At 41.9% G+C, this 21584-nt stretch overlaps 1 protein-coding gene across 4 annotated transcripts in view; it reads left to right on the top strand.

Moving 5' to 3' along the window:
- Positions 1-21584, top strand: part of LOC115786271 (protein shortage in chiasmata 1 ortholog-like) — a 233130-nt gene that overhangs the window by 204219 nt on the left and 7327 nt on the right. Inside the window, exons 2-20 of one of the 4 annotated variants that reach the window (XM_030738351.1) lie at positions 12487-12572; positions 12660-12835; positions 12933-13095; positions 13176-13429; positions 14272-14505; positions 15305-15730; positions 15872-15907; positions 16068-16277; positions 16711-16905; positions 17013-17105; positions 17465-17646; positions 17855-17927; positions 18103-18160; positions 18824-18999; positions 19084-19183; positions 19771-19930; positions 20693-20814; positions 21003-21090; positions 21426-21557. In XM_030738351.1, the coding sequence (XP_030594211.1) occupies positions 13366-13429; positions 14272-14505; positions 15305-15730; positions 15872-15907; positions 16068-16277; positions 16711-16905; positions 17013-17105; positions 17465-17646; positions 17855-17927; positions 18103-18160; positions 18824-18999; positions 19084-19183; positions 19771-19930; positions 20693-20814; positions 21003-21090; positions 21426-21557 (2349 nt within the window). In that variant the 5' untranslated portion in view covers positions 12487-12572; positions 12660-12835; positions 12933-13095; positions 13176-13365. Of the gene's footprint in view, positions 1-12486; positions 12573-12659; positions 12836-12932; positions 13096-13175; positions 13430-14271; positions 14506-15304; positions 15731-15871; positions 15908-16067; positions 16278-16710; positions 16906-17012; positions 17106-17464; positions 17647-17854; positions 17928-18096; positions 18161-18823; positions 19000-19083; positions 19184-19770; positions 19931-20692; positions 20815-21002; positions 21091-21425; positions 21558-21584 lie in introns of all 4 variants that reach the window. The other 3 variants (XM_030738352.1, XM_030738350.1, XM_030738348.1) reach the window with 3 other exon arrangements.

Here is a 21584-nt window from a genome sequence, read left to right as displayed (position 1 = left end):
CATGAACTGAGGGAGGAGCATTTCTTTGAGGACTTACCAGCAGAGCTTCTCATGGTGGAAAACTATCTTAGAGCAATCTTGTGTTCTATTTGTTATCACATCTGCATTTTCTTAAAAACACTAACTGACTCTAATTTTCAGGTACAAAGAGGTCGGCACTCATCCATGTACACTTTAACTATTCATTCCCAATTACCAGTGTGTGTGTGTGTGTGGTGTGTGTGTGTGTGGTGTGTGTGTGTGTGTGTGTGTGTGTGTGTGTGTGTGTGTGTGTGGAAAACTATTGGCTAGGCAAACCACAGGATGTGTATGTATACATTCTCTGTATTTTTTGTTTATGGGGTTGAAATAAAAATCAATGTTAAAAACTGTACAGACTGCTCATTTTTAACTCTGCATTCCTCATGGAAACACAGTGCAATATATGTTTAAACATCTTTTCATTCATAAAACATCACAATACTATGCCCAAACAAACAAAAACTATGGTTAAAGCAATAGCGTGTATTTCCTATCTAAGGTGGGGGGGGGGGGGTTCTTAGAGCAATCTTGTGTTCTATTTGTTATCACATCTGCATTTTCTTTAAAAACACTAACTGACTCTAAATTTTCAGGTACAAAGAGGTCGCACTCATCCATGTACACTTTAACTATTCATTCCCAATACCAGTGTGTGTTGTGTGTGTGTGTGTGTGTGTGTGTGTGTGTGTGTGTGTGTGGTGTGTGTGTGTTACTTTAGTTTCTGTTTTTTTTAAATCCACAGTAAAACTTTTGAATAGTCTGTTTTTATTCAATAATAATAATAATAATAAACCCGTCATCACTGTGAAAAGGAATCATGGCATTAGTTTCTCATACATTCAACATTATAAATTTGACTCGATAAAGTCAGAACATAAAGTAAAACAATCACAGGTTTAGATTAGTATACCCCACTCCACTTTGTGATTTGTGAAGCTGGATCTGGTGTACCACGCCGCTGATGAAATTCCTTCACTATCAGTGAACTGTTTTGGCTAGGAGCTGGCATCTGGCTTCACATTGCCCCACCCTCTCATCTCCGTCTGCACCCCCTCCTGACCCTGACCTTACCCACCATATTGCTATCCTGGCTTTAAATGTGCAAATATGTTTCTGCTCTGTCGCAGAGGTTTTTGTAACCTTATACTGTGTATGTGCATATGTATACAAAGTATGAGATGAGTTTTTTTTTCCTCACTCAACCCTATATGTTTTCACTATTGTTTCTGTCTTTTTAATGGCAGCGCCTCCAGAAGGGGGACAGCATGGCCACAGTTCACCTATCTCCCCATGTTTGTTCTGTTTGTCTTCTTGGATGGGTGTTCTGTTAACTGTAATTTCCCCATTGTGGGATCAATAAAGTATCAAATAGATGTACGTCCCTAAAAAGCCCCAAAGTCTCAGTCATGCAAGGCCTAAATTGTTTTTATTCATAAAGAATCAAAAACTTCACATGCACCGTTGTTTTGATCAAATGTAAGTTCGACAAGAACCCCTGACAGGAGGAGTTGAATAACATCAGGAGCTATTTCCCTAAAACACTAAGGAGTGTAGAAGATCATTTAATCATTAAAGATATGCGTTTTTCACACACTTTAACCACAGTGTGCATTGAATGATACCATAATCTTCTGTATCACCCCTCCTATGATCACTCCCCACTCCTATGTACGATTTAAAATCCACAACTTGATGGTTAAGCCTGTCTTTTGACCTGGATAAATAAACTTAAACTACTTTTTATTTTACCCAAAAGCATCTACACCAGCTTTCAGCACCATAGGGCATATCTTCTAACTGCTTGCCTGCACAAAGAGTCTAAAGTCAGCACAGAAACATGCTGTGGAAACAGCACAACTTAAAAATACGTTTGTTTTTTTCTGTATCGTAGCCTGCACACTGGGTTTAGCGTCAGAGCAAAGGATCATGGGAGTTCTCATGGCGGTGTTTATGTGTTTAGTTATAGAGTTATCAGCTATGCTATAGGTGAACTGTGGCCGTGCTGCCCCCCCTTCTGGAGGCGCTGCCATTAAAAACAGAAAACATAGTGAAAACATATAGGGATGAGTGAGGAAAAAAATCATCTCATACTTTGTATACATACACACATACACAGTATAAGGTTACAAAAACCTCTGCGACAGAGCAGAAACATATAGCATGGGAGCACTAGGGTGGGGAGGGATGGACAGGGGAGCCAGCGGAGGCGAGGGGGGGGTCGGGTTACTGTGGGGCTGACTCAAACTCCCTCCTCAGCTAACAGTTCTGATAAGATGTAGAGTTCATCAGCAGCTAGGTCAGGGAGATCAGTCCAACACAGGTCAGAAGAAGACAGGACAGCGGGGGGGGGGGGGGGGGTAGAGCATCTGTTTACAAACATCCGGAGACAAGTTGATAAGCGGCAGTCCAAGGACGTCAGGGAGCCAAATTCCTGACTCTATGACTTGTTTTGGTACAGACTGTACTGATTAAATTGTTGACAGCCTTCAGTCTTACTGGCACCTCTCTGTGGCGAAAAATCCAATTCATCCGAATCTTCTTGGTTCGTTCCTTCGCCGTGCCAGAAACAGATACGTACATCTCCAAGATCTTACCCCTCAGAATCAGCTCCAGATATACAGAGTCTGAGTTGAGTCTGTACCCTTCCCGCGTTCCCGTCATAAGCAGCCTTACCAAGGCCAGACAGCTGCCTAGACTTCCTGAATTGCAACGACAAACCAGGTATCTCCCGGTCCAATTCGGAGAAACCCCAGTGTCAATAAGCCAAATGTGTGTGTATTCCATTGACAATACGGCCAGGCACGTCATCTTCCACACCACACAGGAATCCATAATGTAGCCAGCTGGAATGTCAATTGATAAAGAGGGAATAGGGTTCTCCTTCCCCCAATCTCCTCATGGTGAAAAATTGATCAAAACAATGGTGTTGAGAGCAGAGGTGGGAAGTAACGAAGTACTAATACTTCGTTACTGTACTTAAGTAGATTTTTTAGGTATCTGTACTTTACTTAAGTATTTATTTTTCTGACTACTTTTTACTTTTACTCCCTACATTTTTACACAAGTATCGGTACTTTCTACTTCTTACATTTTCAAACAGACTCGTTACTTTTTAACACGGCAGGGAGAAGTTTGCGTTTCCGGTCAGTGCGCCGTCAGTCATCAAGCGATCTGAGCCTAAACGGAGGAATATTAACATATAAGAGACAATCGTACTGGCGTATCCTCCATCACCGGGGCTTATCGGGTACAAAGGGATTAAATACACAAACCCATATAATTAATGTCTCATTTATAGCGCTATAATCAGGGGTCACAGCGGGCCGGACCGAGTCCGTAAGTTATGCTCGCGGGACATAAACAGCTTAGCTAGCGGGTACTGAAGAGGAGCGAGCATGAAGGGAGTAACGTGTGGCAGGTAAATGCAACGTTTCTAAATGCTCAACAAATATCAGCAAACACACAAAGTGTGTGCAGTTTGTCACACAGTGTGTCTGCTAGCTAAAAGAAGAGCTGCTGTATTTCAGGGAGAGCAAAGAGAGAGAAGTTCACTCAGAGATGGAGAAAGAGGACAGGAGAGGAAGAAGAGAGGTTAGAGTTAAAGGTAAGGACTGGAAAATAAACTGAAGTATGCTGACTTTGTGTTATTCAAAGATTGTATGAAAATACTACAGTTTAGTACGTAATAAACAGGTTATCTTGTACTGTATTTACAGTAAAGCTCTGTGTTGGTGCACTTTGTGTTCATGGTCAGAGTTACAGATTACATCAGTGCAGCAGAGATGAGTTTGAATCAAAGCTGCTGATGCTGAGATTCATTCACTGAATCCAACATTTCTGTAGCCTGTATGCTGTCAGTGTAGGGGAAGGAGATCAGCTCAGATAGCTGTGAAATACTGGGTTACATCTTTGTGAGCTCACTTCATCCACACAGAGCAGTAAACCTCAGAGCAGCAGCAGCAGCAGGTCAGCTGATCACAGCCTGCACACCAACATCATTTACTGGAGCTCACAATAGAAAGTTGTGGTTCTTCTCCCCATGCAGAGCCACTACAGCTGATCTTAGGGTTCCTCCACCTTCTGAATCCCACTGTAACCCTGAGTATCCTCATGTTTGTGTTTATGTGGAGGCACAGTCACCCTCTACTATGGAGGACACAGAGAATAGAGCTGTGCTTAAATTCCCTTTCACAATTTGTGATTCAAGCTGAGTCCATTCATTAGAATGCAAATTTAGATTGGAATAATGTTTGTGTTCTCATGTATTATTTTATATTATTACAATAATATATAATAAGGTTCAGTTAGCTTTACACAAAAATAGCAGGTAGAAATGTCCCCCAAAGAGCTACTTTTACTTTCTTACTTTGAGTAAATTTCAGAGCCTGTACTTTTTTACTTTACTTAAGTAAAGAAGTTGAACCAGTACTTCGACTTTTACCAAGTATTTTTAACACAAGTACTTGTACTTCTACTTAAGTACAGAATGTCAGTACTTTTGCCACCTCTGGTTGAGAGACCAGCTGACCAGATCCATAATTATAAATTCCAGTTCGGAAGTTCTGTGAAGAGAGGCTCTAAAGCAGCAAAGCAGCAAAGCAGGGGAAAAAGGAAGGGCTGGGGAGAGAAGAAAAATACAACTTTGTTATGAATTTCTTAACCCGTTCACCTTTTTGGATTTGAATTAGAATATTCTCTATAGGTGAGGGATTTAATACTCTTTCCCACTCTGTGTAGTCAGAAAAGAACGTAACTGTAGATATCTAAAGAAATCACTTTTCTGGAGATGGAAATACCCACATAACTCTTCAAATGATATAAGGTTATTACTGTTGATTTACTGATGTAAAAACATGAGCCCCTGATCAGCCCATTTGTCTAAGGAGTTCGCAGTGAAGGATTTAATATGACCAATATTTGTTAATGTTGATAAATCTCTTGGTAACTTAAATGCAACTTGTACTTTGTTCCAAATGTTTAATGTAGTTCTAGTCCACACTGATTGTTCCTCTATTGGTATGTCCAAAAATGGCAATAATGATTCAGTGCACATTGTTTGTTCAATGTTCAGCCATCTTGTGTGAGAATCCCCTTGTATCCATGATATTAAAGGCTTTAATTGTGCTGCCCAGAAATAATATTTTAAAACTGGAAGGTTAAGCCCCCCTTCTATCTTACTTCTCTGTAGTGTTTTATATTTTATACGGGGGCGCTTGCCCTGCCATATAAATTTTGATATCATTTTATCCAGATCTGTGAACATAGATTTTGGTATTCCAATTGGCAACATCTGGAACAAATACAGTAATCTTGGCAGGAGATTCATGCGAATAGTTTCAATGCAGCCAATGAAGGACAGAGGCAGAGCCGTCCATTGTTCAAGATCCTTCTTAATTATATCCAGCGTTCTACTGTAGTTGGCATGAAACAAATCATTTAATGAAAGGGGAATTCTGATACCTAAATATTTAATGCTATTAACATCCATTGCCACCGTCTTTAAGATTTTTTAATGTGTTCAAATACATAATAGGTTGACTCTGTGTGCAAAAGAAGCTAAATGTGAATAATGTGTTAAACACCCTAATCATCACATCAGACATGAGAGGTTTGGAGGGTTTGATTGGCATGTTCGATGACTGCATTCTTTTTAGTGTCATTCTGTGAAAGCCAGCTCAACACACCTGACTTCAACCTTTAGATAAGTTATATTCATTTTAATCTTACATTCAGTAATGGTCCAAACCAGTATGAGTGCAATCTATAATTCTGGTCATTTTCATAAGGATTAGCATAATCATTTTCAAACTATAAAAATGCTTTTTGGTCACCAGATTTTATACAACTTTCATATTTGTGTGGTAAGCATTTAGTCTAGTGTTGCACAAAGACTGTAAGCAAAGGGGAAAAAGTAGACATCCACAAATAACTGTTTTAGATGGCATATGATTTCCTTTATTATTATATATATAATATTACATGTAATATTATTATTATTATTATTACCCTACCTCCTTAGCCTGTATTCTCAAAGATGAATAAACAGGTTGGGGATGATAGGGTAAGGAAAAGAGGGAAAGAGAGAGAGGAGGATGGGGAGATGTCTTCCTCCATCTTTAATCCTCTCAGCCAAAAAGGCTGTCATAGAGTGTGTCCTCCTTCATTTATTTCTTAGTGTACAGGTGTTGGTGCTGTAGCCTTGTGTGGTTCCGTAGCAGGGTTTCGTACTTGTTCTCCAACTCTGTGTACTTCTTTTCCAGTTCTGTCTGTTTTTGGCAGATCTTATTACTTTTTTCCTTGGCATTATTGAGCTTCTTTAGCAAGGCTTCATTTCTTTCTCTGTGTTCTTAAGTTTTACTTCCAGGTCACGGAGCTCGCTCTGCAACTCCTTGTATTTATCTTCCTGTTCTTTCTTTTCTTTACGCATTTCTTCATTTTCTTTCTCTGTGTCCTGAAGTTTGCGCTGCACATCTCCGTGTGTCGCTTCCAGGTCACGAAACTCGCTATGCAGGTCACGGAGCTCGCTCTGCAACTTCTTGTGTTTATCTTCCTGTTCTTTCTTTTCTTTACGCATTTCTTCTTTCTTTCTCTGTGTCCTGAAGTTTCACTTCCAGGTCACGGAGCTCGCTCTGCAACTCCTTGTGTTTATCTTCCTGTTCTTTCTTTTCTTACGCATTGCTTCCTTTTCTTTCTCTGTGTCCTGAAGTTTCACTTCCAGGTCACGAAACTCGCTCTGCAACTTCTTGTGTTTATCTTCCTGTTCTTTCTTTTCTTTACGCATTTCTTCATTTTCTTTCTCTGTGTCCTGAAGTTTCACTTCCAGGTCACGAAACTCGCTCTGCAACTCCTTGTGTTTATCTTCCTGTTCTTTCTTTTCTTTACGCATTGCTTCCTTTTCTTTCTCTGTGTCCTGAAGTTTCACTTCCAGGTCACGAAACCGCTCTGCAACTTCTTGTGTTTATCTTCCTGTTCTTTCTTTTCTTTACGCATTGCTTCCTTTTCTTTCTCTGTATACTGAAGTTTGACTTCCAGGTCACGGAGCTCGCTCTGCAACTCCTTGTGTTTATCTTCCTGTTCTTTCTTTTCTTTACGCATTTCTTCATTTTCTTTCTCTGTATACTGAAGTTTGACTTCCAGGTCACGGAGCTCGCTCTGCAACTCCTTGTGTTTATCTTCCTGTTCTTTCACTGTGTCCTCAAGTTTCACTTCCAGGTCACGGAGCTCGCTCTGCAACTCCTTGTGTTTATCTTCCTGTTCTTTCTTTTCTTTATGCATTTCTTCATTTTCTTTCTCTGCGTCCTGAAGTTTCACTTCCAGGTCACGGAGCTCGCTCTGCAACTCCTTGTATTTATCTTCCTCTTCTTTCTTCTCTTTAAGCATTTTTTCATTTGTTTGCAGGGCTTCATTCAATTTCTTTTGCAAGCATCTATTCATTTCCTCATCCTTCCGAATTCGCTCGTACAGCCCTCTGATGACAGTTCCATCAAATGTTGCCCTCCCCGCCAACCAGCTATCTCTAGATTTTTCTCTTCTTCCTTTTTTATAAGCGCTGCTTCATGTTTTAGCTGTTCTTCATTAAAGTTGTCTAGCAAATCTGCCTTTTCTTTGACTTTGTCCTGAAGTTTGCGCTTCATGTCTCTGTGTGTCAGTTCCAGGTCACTGAGTTTCCACTGCACCATTGTGTGTTTAGCTTCCTGTTCTTTAAGCATTTCGTTTTTTTGCTTGACTTCTTCAAACAATTTTTGCATACCTTTAGCTTCTTCCTCAGTCTCGTGAAGTTTGCGCTGCGCGTCCTTGTATGTACCTTTCATGCCCCGGATTTTGCGCTGCGCGTCCTTGTTTGTAAATTCCAGTTCACGGATTTTGCGGTGCGCATCGTGGTTTGTAGTTTCCAGGTCACAGATTTTGCTCTGCGCGGCCTTGTATGTACCTTTCATGTCCCGGATTTCGCGCTGCGTGTCCTTGTTTGTAGCTCCCAGGTCACAGATTTTGCTCTGCGCGTCCTTGTTTGAAGCTTCCAGTTCACTGATTTTGCTCTGCGCGTCGTTGTTTGTAGCTTCCAGTTTACGGATTTTGCGCTGCGTGTCGTAGTTTGTACATTCCAGTTCATGGACTTTGCGCTGCGCATCCTTGTGTCTAATTTTCAGGTCATGGAGTTGGCTCTTCACCTCTGTGAATTCATCGAGCTCGCCCTGCAACTCCTGTTCCGTCTTTGTCTTTCTCTGTTTCCTCTGAAGTGCCGCCTTAGACATCTTTAAATGTTTGAATGCTCGAATGCTGTTTACAAATTCACTCCTCGACTTAAAGTGTTCTGCTGAAGTTTGTCGTGGTTACTTATAGGTACGCCACCTTCACGGCCCCTGATGGTAACATCAAAGCTTTGATGTTGCAACATGTTGCAACATCAAAGCTTTGATGTTACCATCAGGGGCCGTGAAGGTGACGTAAGATTCTAACGACGTAACCAAGGTTACGGTAAACATTGCATTATGAAAATTAGATTGTCACGTGACATGTGTTCATTTTATTGTAAATACATTTGCAGGGTTTGACCAGTGTTGCTAACTTACCGACTTTGTCGCTAGATTTAGCAGCTTTTCAGACCTGATGTCGGAGACTTTTAGAGTTTTTTGTTAACCTGAAATCCTCCGCTATTCGCCGTGTTTTCGGTGCATACAGCCTTCGTACAGCGTCTGTTCAGACGCTTTGACATCGCCCGGACCCCCGAGAGTACTTGGCTGTTGGTACGTACCGTAAGTCACGTGACCTTAATGGGTCTGTTCGGGTGCTCGTGATGCAGCCGGTGGATCTGCACCGCAGAGCTTCTCTAAGGTAAGAGCTGTAAGCCGTTCTGTTAAATATTCTTCATTCATGGCATTACCTGTGCAGTAAAGTTATCCTGCTAGGAGATAATTAAGGTTTTATTTATTTTTTATTCTGAAATGCGAGATTGTGGCAGCGGAGTTAGCTCATAGCACATTAGCTACTGGCGTATTAGCTAACACAGCGGGAAGCTGTGAGGTTAAAAGGGGAAAAAGCTCCTCCGGGATTTATTTCGGTGGGGAAGGCGAGGTGATTTGGTTAGCTGTCCAGGTAGCTACGAAGCTGAAGTTGGTTCCCGATTGCAGCTTCCGATTCGGGAAATGGCTAAAGGGCCATTCCACTTAATTTTTGACTGACTGACTGGATGCTATCTGCTGGGTTTCCTCAGATGTAGAAACTGCTTGGAATGAATGTGAATAATAATTTAAACTTTACTGCTTGTTTGATTACTATTATCAATTGAAATGTATGTATTATTAGGTTTAATTGACCTTCGGCCAAAAGGAACATGGAGACCCTTAAAAATGTTACCAACATTTCATGGTGTCAGAAGTGGGATTTGAGGTAAAAAGATGGACAGTACCAAAGACCTGGAGACATGACCTGCTTTTCAGAACGCACCAAAGCCGCGGCCAAATTCAGGTAAGCAGAGATTTTTCTGCATAAATTTGATGCTCTCTGGGAGTATTGTAAGTTCTGCCCAGGCCCGAGGAAAAGAGAAAACTGTCATCTTGCCTTCAAATAAAGAACTTGTGGGAAACAAAGGGTCTCAATTGACTGCTAAAGGGAAAAATGTTGCATTATTTACATTAATGATCACTGGTTGAGCAGGCTTTTGTGCTGTGTTATGTCTTTGCATGTTTTAACTGGAGAGGTGCACCGTGGAGTTCAGACTGAGAGGCCTTGTGTGTGTGTGAGACCGGTCTGTGTGTATGTGTGTCTGTGTGGCAGCGGGCCGTGTGTCAGTGTGTGTGTGTGTGTGTGTGTGTGGTGGAGCTGAGAGCTGTCTGCTCTGAGTATGTTTTTGTTTTGGGGGTTTCAGTGTCCGTATTGTTGATATTGTGTTGAAGCGCTTTTGAGAATGAAGTGAAAGGTCCAGACGGACAGCCGGCAAAGTGACGTCCGGACACACATGAACTCTTACCTCCTGAATGGGAGGGGGGGGGGCGCAGTGTGTCGATGTGCTCCACCGTGAAGGGGGTGAGGTGTGTCTACCCATGAGCCGTGGATGCTTATGGACATGGTGAGACTAGCTGATGGACTGTTTTCAACATCACACAAAAAAAACATCACACTTTCCTTGGGAGAAAATGCTGCAGGAGCTGCTCTGCACTTTGAGACATTTAAGCTCTTTGGGAGACATCCCAGTAAGCTGAGCAGAGTATTCCAGACTAACCTGCCTGATGATGTGACTCTGGATATGCAACACACTGTGTAGTGGAGTTTTTCAGGCAGCAGCATATCCTGATGGCAGAGCTCTTCTAAGATAGGAGAAATCCTGACAGAGGAGGAGAGTCCAGCAAAAGGGCTGCACACATTCCAACGGAGGAGAGACTGAGAGAGCTGACCAAACAGAGGAAGGAGAAGGCTCAGCACCTCTGACAGCTGCACACTGAGGCTCGGGCCCCAGTGCTGACTGCTAACGCTGCTCAGAGTCTTGCAGCTTCTTCTCACACACCCAGCCTGCTCCTCCTGCTGTCAGCACTACACGGGTAACGGGTAACTACTTCAGCATTTACAAGGTCAGTCAGTCCAAATTACAGTTTGCACAAACTCAAGTTACCTTTTTGGGTCATATCATCTCCCACTCAACACGGTGCCTATCCTCAAAAAGGATGGAGGCCGTGTGTAAAATTCCAAAGCCACTAACTGAAAAGCAAACTGTCTTTTTTGGGTATGACTTCCTACTGCAGAAATTTTATTGCGAATTATTCTACAGTGGAGGCCCCTCTCTCGGGGATGATTTCCGGCAAGAATCTGGCTGCACGTGATCTCATCACCTGGACGCCTGAAGGGGAGGATGCCTTTTACAGCTTTAAATGGCTCTCCAAACTGCTCCAGGCTTTGCACTTCCAGATTCTTCACGTCCGTTTGTTCAAATGGTTGATGAAAAGGGGGGATTCATGTCATCAGATTTATTACAGAAACACGGCGACCGTTTGAGGCCAGTGGCTTATTATTCTTCACGCCTGGATGCGGTTGCAGCAGGGCTGTTTACGTGCCGTGGCCGCTGCTGAGAAAGCTGTCCTTGCTTCACGTGATATTGTCGGTTATTCTGACTTGACGGTCATGGTTCCACATTCAGTGTCTATTATTCTTTTAGAACAGAAAACTTCCCACCTTTCCGCTGCCAGATGGCTTCGCTACACTTCGTGTTGCTTGACATGCCTAATATCACAGTGCAGCGATGCAACTCTTAACCCTGCAACTCTCCTACCCACTGCTGATGATGGAGAACTACATGATGATGCCGCCGCCCTGCAGATTATCTGCACACCTAGACCTGGCCTCACCTTTACAAAATCCTGATCTTGTTCTTTTTGTTGACGGCTCCTCTCACAGATCTCCTGATGGTGTCATTCAGTCTGTTTACATGTCCTCTTCCACAGGAGGAAGCACTTTGCTGAAGTCTGCTTCACTGCACCGGTCTTTTAAAGAATCAGTCAGCCTTTTGCTGTTTTTGCTCTGGATCTTTTCTGTTTACATTTTAATAGCACAGCTGCGAGTCTTTTGTTACGCAGGAAAAAAGCATTAAAGTTACCTGAAGACACCTACAGGACACCGTGGGTCAGAGGTATACGAAAAATAAAACTTTTATGGTTACAGATTTTGGTTAAAATGCACGTCCATCCTAAACACATTTGGGAACACATGTACAGGTGTCCCAAAACTTTAGTGCCAAATGCTTTGTGTGCATTTGTATGTTTTGTGTTTTGATGTGTACTCTCTTGGTGCATCCTGCCTTATTCAAATGTTTCTGTGGGATGTATTGATGCAGAAGCACAAAAGGTTGATGTGTTTTGCAATATTTGGTTTGTAAGAGATATTTAATGTTTTGATGGCTTGATGAAGGTTATGTAGTCAGTGCGTAGAGCAGAGGTATCAGACTCATTTTATATCGTGGGCCACTTATAGCCTACTGGACATTTGTAGTATGAATGGCCATGGAGTAGGTCTCCCGTCTCCTTCACCTCACCCCCAACCAGTCACAGCAGATGACTGCCCCTCCCTGACCCTGGTTCTGCTGGAGGTTTCTTCCTGTTAAAAGGGAGTTTCTCCTTCCCACTGTCACCAAGTGCTGCTCTTAGAGGGTTGTCTGATTGGAAGGGTTTTCTCTGGTTATTTTAGGGTCTTTACCTTTCAATGTAAAACACCTTGAGGTGACTGTTTGTTGTGATTTGGTGCTATATTAAAAAATCTGAGTTGAATTGGTCCGCTGGCCTTATGTTTGACACCCCTGGAGTACAGAAAAAAATAGGCAGTAGTTTGAAAGATGGTGATTAAGCAGTGATAAAAGCCAATAATAATATGCTGCTATGTAAAACTTTAAAGATAATCTTGACTTTTAGCATGTTCTCTGCCTTCTTTCTTCTTCTGCCTGCCATATGAGTTAATTTGTTCATATATTAAATTTTTTGACAGGACAGGTTATCTCCACCTGCAGACTCAGTATTGGTGGGTCTGTACTCGATGATCTGAGAGGAAAAAAACAACCAGTAAATTCACCTGTAAGGTTCTTTCCCTTTAAAACACAATTTATTCATTGAATTTGGTATTTGTGGAGAGATTTGGTAAATAATTATGTTGCATTTCAGATTTGATGTGAAAGACAGTGTGGAGGTGATACCCAGCTCTAATCCTGTCTCACTGCAGGATTTAGATGAAGATTTGTATGTTTGCCTTTTAAAAGACTCACAGACCGACGGTCCATGTCAGGAATCGTTTTTTAAGTGGACACCTGACGAGATCACGCTGCAGGATAAGAGCGAAGGTGACTCATTTCATCTACAGTACAGTAAAGATGTGAGTCTGATCTTCTTAAAGAAAAACAGTCATGCTTAATAAAACATGTTTGTGTTCTGTGAAAGACCTCCTCTTGTCAGAAGAGCACATTGCAGTCAATCACCTGGCAGAGTTTAAGAGGCATTTACCCACGCTGACCATCATGTTGTCCAGATTGAGGACACTTGCTGTAGCTGAGCCTCTGCTGAGCTCATCGGGAGACACCATCTCAGAAAACAACATGTTCAGGTGCATTTTGAGACCTGCAAATAAACATTTCTGCATTTATGGCCCCGTTTAACTGTGGTGTTAAACCTGTTGGATTGCAGCTGTTTTGAGGACTGCGCATCTTATGAAAAACTTCCAGAAGTGGACGCCACCGATGTTCAGACGTGTGCAGACCTCTCCCTTCATGATGAGAAGATATGTTTGATGCCTGTTTCATTGTACTTAGAGAAGCTTTTGAAACAATAACAACTGTTGTGTAGATCTTTGGTGTCACCAAGAGCTCAGAAAGAGATGAAGGTGGCACTTTGGAAGGCAGAGAAGCACCCGGCCTTTGTGGTGGGCTTTCTGTTATCAGGTAACTTTGCAACGAAAAGAACACTCCACACATTTTCCACATTACCTTCGGTTTACTCATCATTAATTAACAATACAGAGGTGCCAAAGCTGGCACTGGCTCTTCAGAAAGTGCTTTGTTCACTGTGACAGTTTTATTAAAGTGATTTTGAGGGAATCAGCAGAGTGAACAATGAAGAAATACAGAAGTGTTTGTGTGATATTTTATGAAATATACAAGAAATATCAACCATTGAGTTAAAAGCATATGAGTACCCAATATGTATTAGTATGGAAAATTTGGTGTGCATCTACTGCAGCACTTCTGAGTATGAAGTTTCAGGGCTTTAAAACTCATTGAAGTGCTGCAGTGATTGAAAGGCTGCTGCAAGATTTTGGAGACCACCAGATGTCACTGTGGTCCCAAAACCTCATGTGTCTTTATCCATCCATCTACTGAAAGCATTTCTGATGGGTTTGCAGCTCTAACTGGAGCCTTAATTTGGATGTAGACTTGAAACCTGTGTTTACCAGGTGGCATGAGTCAAATCAAATAAAAGTTGCTGTCATGGAAATTTTGAAATGAGGTGTTTTTGTGTCTTGATTGGACTTAAAGTGATTTTTACTTCTGTGCCACTGGATTTACTACTGAACATTTTGGTGGAGACAGATTTATACTCACATTTAAAATCATTGTTTAATTTGGCGTTTTCTTTATCTTGTAATTTTTTTTTGTTGAAAACTTTAAATTTTTGAGTTGAGTCCCACATTTGAATGGTTTGCATGACTCTGTTAAGTGAAGCTTTAATCCATCACATTTAGAAATACGTGAACTGTGTCACTAAATTCCTGTATTTCCTACAGAGCCTCAAATTTATGAGTCAGCTGTTGACTTCCAGCCTCTGTGGGAAGCCTTAAAAGTTACCAAATTGGAGAAAGAAAGTTTTATCAGCACTGCTGACAGACTGGAGATGGGAGTCCTGCAGTTATCTTTGAGCTGCTGCTCTGAGTTCACAGAGAGCTTGAAGTCTGAGTTTCCCTCCACCAGAGAGGAAACGGTGGAAGATTTCAGCAAACTGCCACCTGAACACGTGGAGGGTGAGTGGTGTTGGTTTTTACAGAGTGAGTACCATCGGGACAGTGGTGCCTGTGTATAGTAGATGTTCCAGCTAGCCGAGAGACAAAATGTCTTCACATGTACAGGAAACCCCACAGCAGACTCTGCTGGGTTTCCTGGTCAGACATGCCTGTAACACCTAGGATGCCTTGTGGATGCCACTTGTTTAGATGCCAGAACCACCTCTGCTTTTCCTCTTTTTGATGCAAAGCAGTAGTCGCCCCCAGGTGGGGCTCAGACCCCTCTGTCAATTACCACTTTGTGGTGGTTAGTGGTTTGCATGCCAAAGGGCTGTCCAGCATTGTTGGGGGCCATGGTAAGGTCTCTCGTGGATGAGTGTGATTTTTGAATACCCCTATAAAGAAAAGATAAAGGAACTATGTCAGCTCACCTGCAGCTGGTTTATATCCCTCTCTATCACAGGCCTTACCTGTCTCTCTTTAAAATATCCATCAGGTTGAGCAGAAATGCCTGCCCACCCCCTACAAGTAAAGGGTTCATTTTTTTTGTTCTAGTTATTTTTTTAAGCATAAGTGCATCAACTATTGATACTACAGTTTTGCAAATGTAAAGAATCAACATATTTGACCTTTGGACTGATGGTCAAACAACACAAAGCAGCTGTAATAACTAAAAATATGGATGTGGTCAGCGGTAAAGGAAAGGAAAGTCACAGCTGAAGTGTGTATAGTCTGGGGTTTTTTGTGCTTTGTTGTGTACATCATCAAATGAGATTGTTCCTACAGATTTTTGACAGTTTTTCTTCTTCTCTGGTTTCAGTTGACTCCATTCTAATAAAGCCCACAACTGAAGCTCTTCTCCAAAAGGAAACTGCTGTTGATTTATCTCTGAACGTCTCCCAGAAGCCTGCGCTCAGCACGGTGAATAAGGACGTGAAACCAGCTGCTGCCATCAGCGCCAAAGATGTCATTGGTGACAAGATGTTCTCAGAAGCTGCAGCCTGTTCTTCAGCTCATAAGAAAGTCACCAACAGAGAAGGAAATGACTATAATATAGAGCTGAGTGCCCACATTTCTGAGCAAGCTGTCCCCTCCACACTAAATACCAGAGATGGTCACAGAGGTTTGCTGTTTACAAGACATCCACCAGAGCTGGACCTCGACCCCCTGGCCACATTCATGATGCTGAGGTCTCAGCAGATCGCTCCCATTACTGCACCACCTCAGAGCCCAGCCAGCACTGCAGGTAAATGAAGGGTCATAACCAAAATCTACACAGAAACATCCAAGCAAACAATTTCCTTTCTTCCAGCTAATCTTTTAATCCAGATACATTCATAAACTTTGGATCACTAATTCAAGATGACATTTTTTTTTTTAATCAAAGAGGACATTGTTTCAAAGAAGGCTCTAGAGATCTCAGGTAAGCAGATAATTTTTTTTATAGTTAAGAGCCTCAGAAGATCCAGAGCGTTAACCCTAGTCCTGGACCACTTTTGTTACGACTGCAAATGTGTGGCTGGAAAAACAAATTTAATCTAATGAAGAAGTACGTTACCTCAGCTCATCCTTTTATTTATCAGCGCCTGAGGTGAACCAACAAACACCATCGTCACAGCTGCAGCCTTCTCTGGTGCAGAATCAAACACTGGATGCGAGGCCAGCCAACACGAGTGCTGCGTCTTCCAGAAATGCTTCCAGAGAGGAAAAACCCACTGCTCCGTGGACGGGTCAACTCCTTGGAAAACCACAGCAGAGACAGGAAAGCCAAGTAGTTAAGGTCAAAGCTACAGGTGCGACACACGTTATCAGGTGGAAAACTAAACTAACAAATAGCTGCAACTTTCTTTCCCATTTGAATCTTTCAGTCAAGTAATTTTACACTTTTTTGTCCTTAAATTCTTTAAACGGTTGTTTCTTTTTTATATACATGTATACAGTAGATTAGACTGATAAATTTATTATTAGAGGTGATTATATGGAGACCTGAAAACATTTGTCAATAATACAAAAACTTCAAAAGGAGGAAAAAATTAGAGTTTTGTTACATTGCACACATCACTGCAAGTACTGATTGTAACATGTTACTTTTTTTAATGCAGCGCTTCTGTTTTGAAGTCAAGTTGCTTGAGTGCATTTCTCATTGACCAAACTGTAGTCGGGCGGAGGAGGAAAGGATGATGGTTCGGATGTTTTTTTAAAATTAGTTATTTAAACCTCGTGCAGACAGCCAGCAGCGAGCCTACTGTGAGCTCCTGGCCTTCGCTCAGCCTTGTCTGAGCTCTGCCAGACAGCTGGGGCTCAACTTCCCGGGGTGTGAAGACTTCAGCTGCTTGGCACCAGACCAAACTCACTTCCTCCTCAAACAACAGGAGAGGGCGCTCTGCAGGTCCCCTGCACAGACTGCAGAACTGATCAAAGGTAGTAAATGACATATTAATGTTTTCATTTGCATATTGTTGGGTTAAGCTATTAAACCTACATTTGAAGGAAGTAAATTATCTACTCCCTCTCCCACTGTGTTGCAGATCAGGAAGTGCTTTTCAACCAGGTGGCTCTGATCCATGTGCTGGTGACATTTAAGGAGATGCTGCTGAAGTGCGACCTCAGTACGGGTCTGGGTCAGTATGAACTGCTGTCATACCAGCAGACAAACTTTATTAAGTTAGTTTAAAATGTTAAAGCAGGACGGTTAAGTCAAAGTAAATTTCATGATGATGCTGGTTTTATTATAGTATATTTTCTGTTTTTGTGAAAGCGATGTCCATGTCGAGCCAGTGAAAGACAGCCGGGGCAAAATACAGAAATATCTCCTGTAAATATTCCAGACAGAAGTTATGCAATCAGTTGGGATCCCATCACTCAAAACAAGAAGCTGGGATTTCTGAGGCCTTAACTTTAGTTTCAGTGTTTACATCAAGCTTTAAATTAAATAGACACCGTATTGTGAGATTTACAGTGTTCTCTTCATGAACAACAGAGTACCTGACGAAGGCAGCTGAGGCGTGTGCAGAGCAGAGTCTGCAGCAGCTGCTGAAGAGGCTGCACATCATCCTCTACCTCAGTCAGAAGAACCAAGAGCCCAGCCTCAAACTGCAGAAGCTGCAGCAGCTGGTGGCTGAGTGGCTGAACAGCAGGAAAGGGCAGAACACCTCAGATAAAGTCAGTGTTTGAAACAAGAGATAAAATACACTGTGTGTGTGTGTGTGTGTGTGTGTGTGTGTGTGTGTGTGTGTGTGTGTGTGTGTGTGTGTGTGTGTGTGTGTGTGTGTCATCAGTCCTATTATTCTATCAGCTAAGTTGTAGCTGGAAGTCATAAATGTTTCTGTGAAAAAGACTCAATAAGAGCTCCGTTTATTTGTCTGTGCAGATTCTTATCATCGTATCAGTTGACTCTGATGGCAGCAGATTAACAATAATCAGCAGCTTGAACCAGGTTACAGGTGAGCAGCACACTGACCAGGTCAGTCATCACATTATCAGCAGCACTAAAAAAAAAAAATAGAGCACTGTGGAAGAAAGGGTTGCTAAATTAAAACAATATTCAAAGAAAAATAAAGCAAACAGATGACTTCAAACAGTTAATTGTATTTGTGTTTTTTGTTGTTTGAGGTGCAGCTGCAGTTTGTCCAGAGCAGGATGAGAAAAAGCTGAACGGTGCCGCTGTAGTCAGCAGGTAAAATCATTTATTCATCTAAACTGTCGAGCAGATTTCAAGATGTATAGAATTTTGATAGCTAGAAGGAAAGAGAGCTGGTTAATAAAGTTTGAGGTTATTAACATTTAAAAATAGATTTCTTTTTTAATGATCAACTTCTTATGAGGATTCGCCAACAAGTTCTTCAGGTTATTTGTTACAGGTTTTTTTGTTGGTACTGTTTGAGCTGCCTCAGGAGGGTGTTTCTGAAAAGACTTAGAGGAGTGTTTTCAGTTCCAAAGGGCAGCAGAGCACGTGTTGGCACCAAGATTTTGACCAGGAGTCGTGTGTGACACCACTTTTAAGATTATCTTTCGCTCACTGTTTAGTTTGGATTTCACTCACATCCTGGTTTGTGCTCAAATATGTTAAAACATATATTAGAAGAGCCTATTGAAAATATTGAGATATATGTTGAGTGTATAATTCTTTTCTGTTTGTTTTTAGTCCAGATCACAGCCTAATTTCAGCAAATTACTTATAAATCACAACCAGAATATGGCATTATTTTATATTCTGGCAATAACAAAATGTATACATGTAATAGCTGTTTATAGTGATCTTCAGTTTAGGGGTCATTCGTCACGCTGTCTGAATAAGTATGACTAAACATGCTGTTCTCACACTCTGTCCTGTTCCCAGTGTGCCTGACAGTGTGTGTGTGGTGGTGTACGAACAGGATATTGGCCCCAACTTCCCCTGGACCTGTTTCTCTCTGGTGGTTGAGTACGACCATCCAGGCCAGTCTCCGTGGTCTGCGATCTGTAGGGAGAGGAGCATCAGCCACCTAACGTTCAACACCAGCGTCTGTGCTGCTGGTCAGCTGCCACCACATTCAACTTATTGATATTATTGAAGATATTTTTGTTTAGATCCTGTTAAATGTGCTTGTTTTCCTAAAGAGAATACCTTGTGGTGTCTGGAGGACAATGTGCCATACGTGTTATTTGTGACGGAGGGGCTTCTTAACTGTCCGCTGCTGCTGCAAACACTCGAGTCAGGGTGAGTTCAAATGAGCAAAAACACCTGCAGTCCAATAACAAGTTAAATGACCAACCAGCATCGGGATAATTTTTACATGATTTGAGTAGGTCAAAGTCCACAAGTCTTTGTGCTCAGGCCAATACTTTGAATGCAAATTTAAGTGTGAGTGAAGTCATTCATCCTACATTTATGTTCCTCTCCTCTCCTCTCCTCTCCTCTCCTCTCCTCTCCTCTCCTCTCCTCTCCTCTCCTCTCCTCTCCTCTCCTCTCTGCCAAAAAAGCATCAGCTTTTGGGGGACACTTGGGTCTGTTACTGGGGTATCAAATTAAAGTAGAAATAGGTAAGGAAAGACAACATTCACATTTTAGTATATATAATTTTTTATTTCTTTTTATAATCATATAGCACATCACAGATTTTACTCGTGTCATGTACGCAGGCAACATATTTTCCACTTCTGCTGCATCACTTTTGACATTTTAACAGTTAATTATGAGCCTGACAGCTAAAAGTCAATCAGTCAATATTCTGCCTCTGCCTTGTATGGATTATCCTTACCTTCAGACAGCAGAGGTCATTTTTTGATCACGTTTCTTCCTCCCAGCGATGGTGAGCTGCTGTTTAGCTGTGCGGTGAAACGTGTCTGTCGCAGGTTCAATGTGACGGTGCTGGAGAGGAGCCACTCTCCTTCCCTGCAGATGCTCGGGGGGATCCACAACTACACGGTGATCACAGTGGATGAAAGCACCGCCATTGTCATTCAGGTACCAGGAAACACAGAAGCAGGAACCTAACTGATATAATATAGAGATGTTAATGTAAATCTAATGACAGTAGACTCAATGAATATGGAAAAAGAAAAAAGTTGTCTTTAGACATTTCAGTGTAATATTTCAGTTATTTTGTAGCATTATGTAACTTTCATTTCGGTGATCACTGGACTTTAAAATGACTTTTACAGAATCACTATACAACTCTGATTTAAAAACAGAAAACCATGTCTCTTATAATACCTCTATGGCTGAACGTTTCCCCCAACCCCCACCTGTTTTTCAAAAAATTTTTAATAAATACAGGTTATTATGCACTGATTTTAGTGGTTCGCCTACTTGTGATTAACTTGTACATGGTACGTGAACATAGTGCACTACCCCCCCAGAATAAAGGTCTTTCTAACCTGAACCCTAAAATAAGTGTTATCCTTCAGGCAGCCTTCAGAGGGAGGTTTGGCTACATCAGCCTCACTCCCAGAGTCTCAAAGTCAGATCAGTCCTCATGAAGCCAGACACACGTACACACTTAGTTGCTGTGAGGGTGGATTTCCTCGTGTTTTTTGTCCCGCCAGCTGTAATGAGCTTCTTGAGTATTGTGTTGAAATGCTGAACAATAAACTCTGCAACAACTTTAAGAAAAATGCACATACTTTTACTGACACTGACTCTGTGTGTGTGTGTGTGTGTGTGTGTGTGTGTGTGTGTGTGTGTGTGTGTGTGTGTGTGTGTGTGTGTGTGTGTGTGTGTGTGTAGCAGCAGGATGAACTGTGTCACGAGCGAGCCAGTGAGGGGCTGGTGATGAGGCTGACTGCTCTCTCTCTTCAGTACAGCTTGTGCTGGCTCATTCTCCACTGCCCAGACAGTCAGGGAGGAGGGTGGGTGTCCACATACACTTCATCTTACAGCCTCTCATGGAGAGTGTATTTAATCTTAAACCAAGTATTGACCCTAAAACCTCCTAAAATATGATGATTTCATCTTCCAAAGTGAGGCAGGTCCTGATTTATGTCTGCTAAACATTAGTACCATACACAAAGGCTCACTCTGGATTGTGTCTCTGCAGATTTTCCAGTGAAGCCTTCAACAACTTGGTGTTGGTCTATTCATCTCTGGTGCTGTTCAGCATGAAGTCTGAGGATCTGGATGTGAAGGTATAACAAATGTTACTCCTGCCTGTAACTGATCTTTCATTTGTTTGTTTTACCCAATCTTTTCAATTTCTAAAGAAATGCTGAGCACATCCTTTAGTTACCCATAAAATGCTGGCAAAGGTATAAATGGCTGAACTGATGTTTGGTCTTCATGTTCTCTCAGTTCTACTTTGGGGTCTATTTCCATTTACATGAAAATAGAAGCCTAAGAAAAAAGACTATTTTATTTTAAATCAAATGAATGAGGTTTCTGGATGAATATTTTAAACAAAAAGACTAAAAGTTTTGAAAAAATGAACAATGGGATCTAGTCATTTCTGAACTCTGTCCTGCAGGTGCTGATAGTGTCGGATCTTTTGGAAATAGCAAAGTCCATCAGTCGGATTTGCTTCCACCGCCTGATGTCCAGTGACAGAGAGCCTCTCAGCTTCCTGAATAGAGACTGGCTGACTGTGATGCCCTCACAGGTGAGCCTCGAATCCCAAAACCAAAGC

This window comes from Archocentrus centrarchus, chromosome 9 (assembly GCF_007364275.1).
Source record: "Archocentrus centrarchus isolate MPI-CPG fArcCen1 chromosome 9, fArcCen1, whole genome shotgun sequence".
NCBI lineage: Eukaryota > Metazoa > Chordata > Actinopteri > Cichliformes > Cichlidae > Archocentrus > Archocentrus centrarchus.
This window is presented reverse-complemented; position numbering and strand designations above follow the sequence as displayed.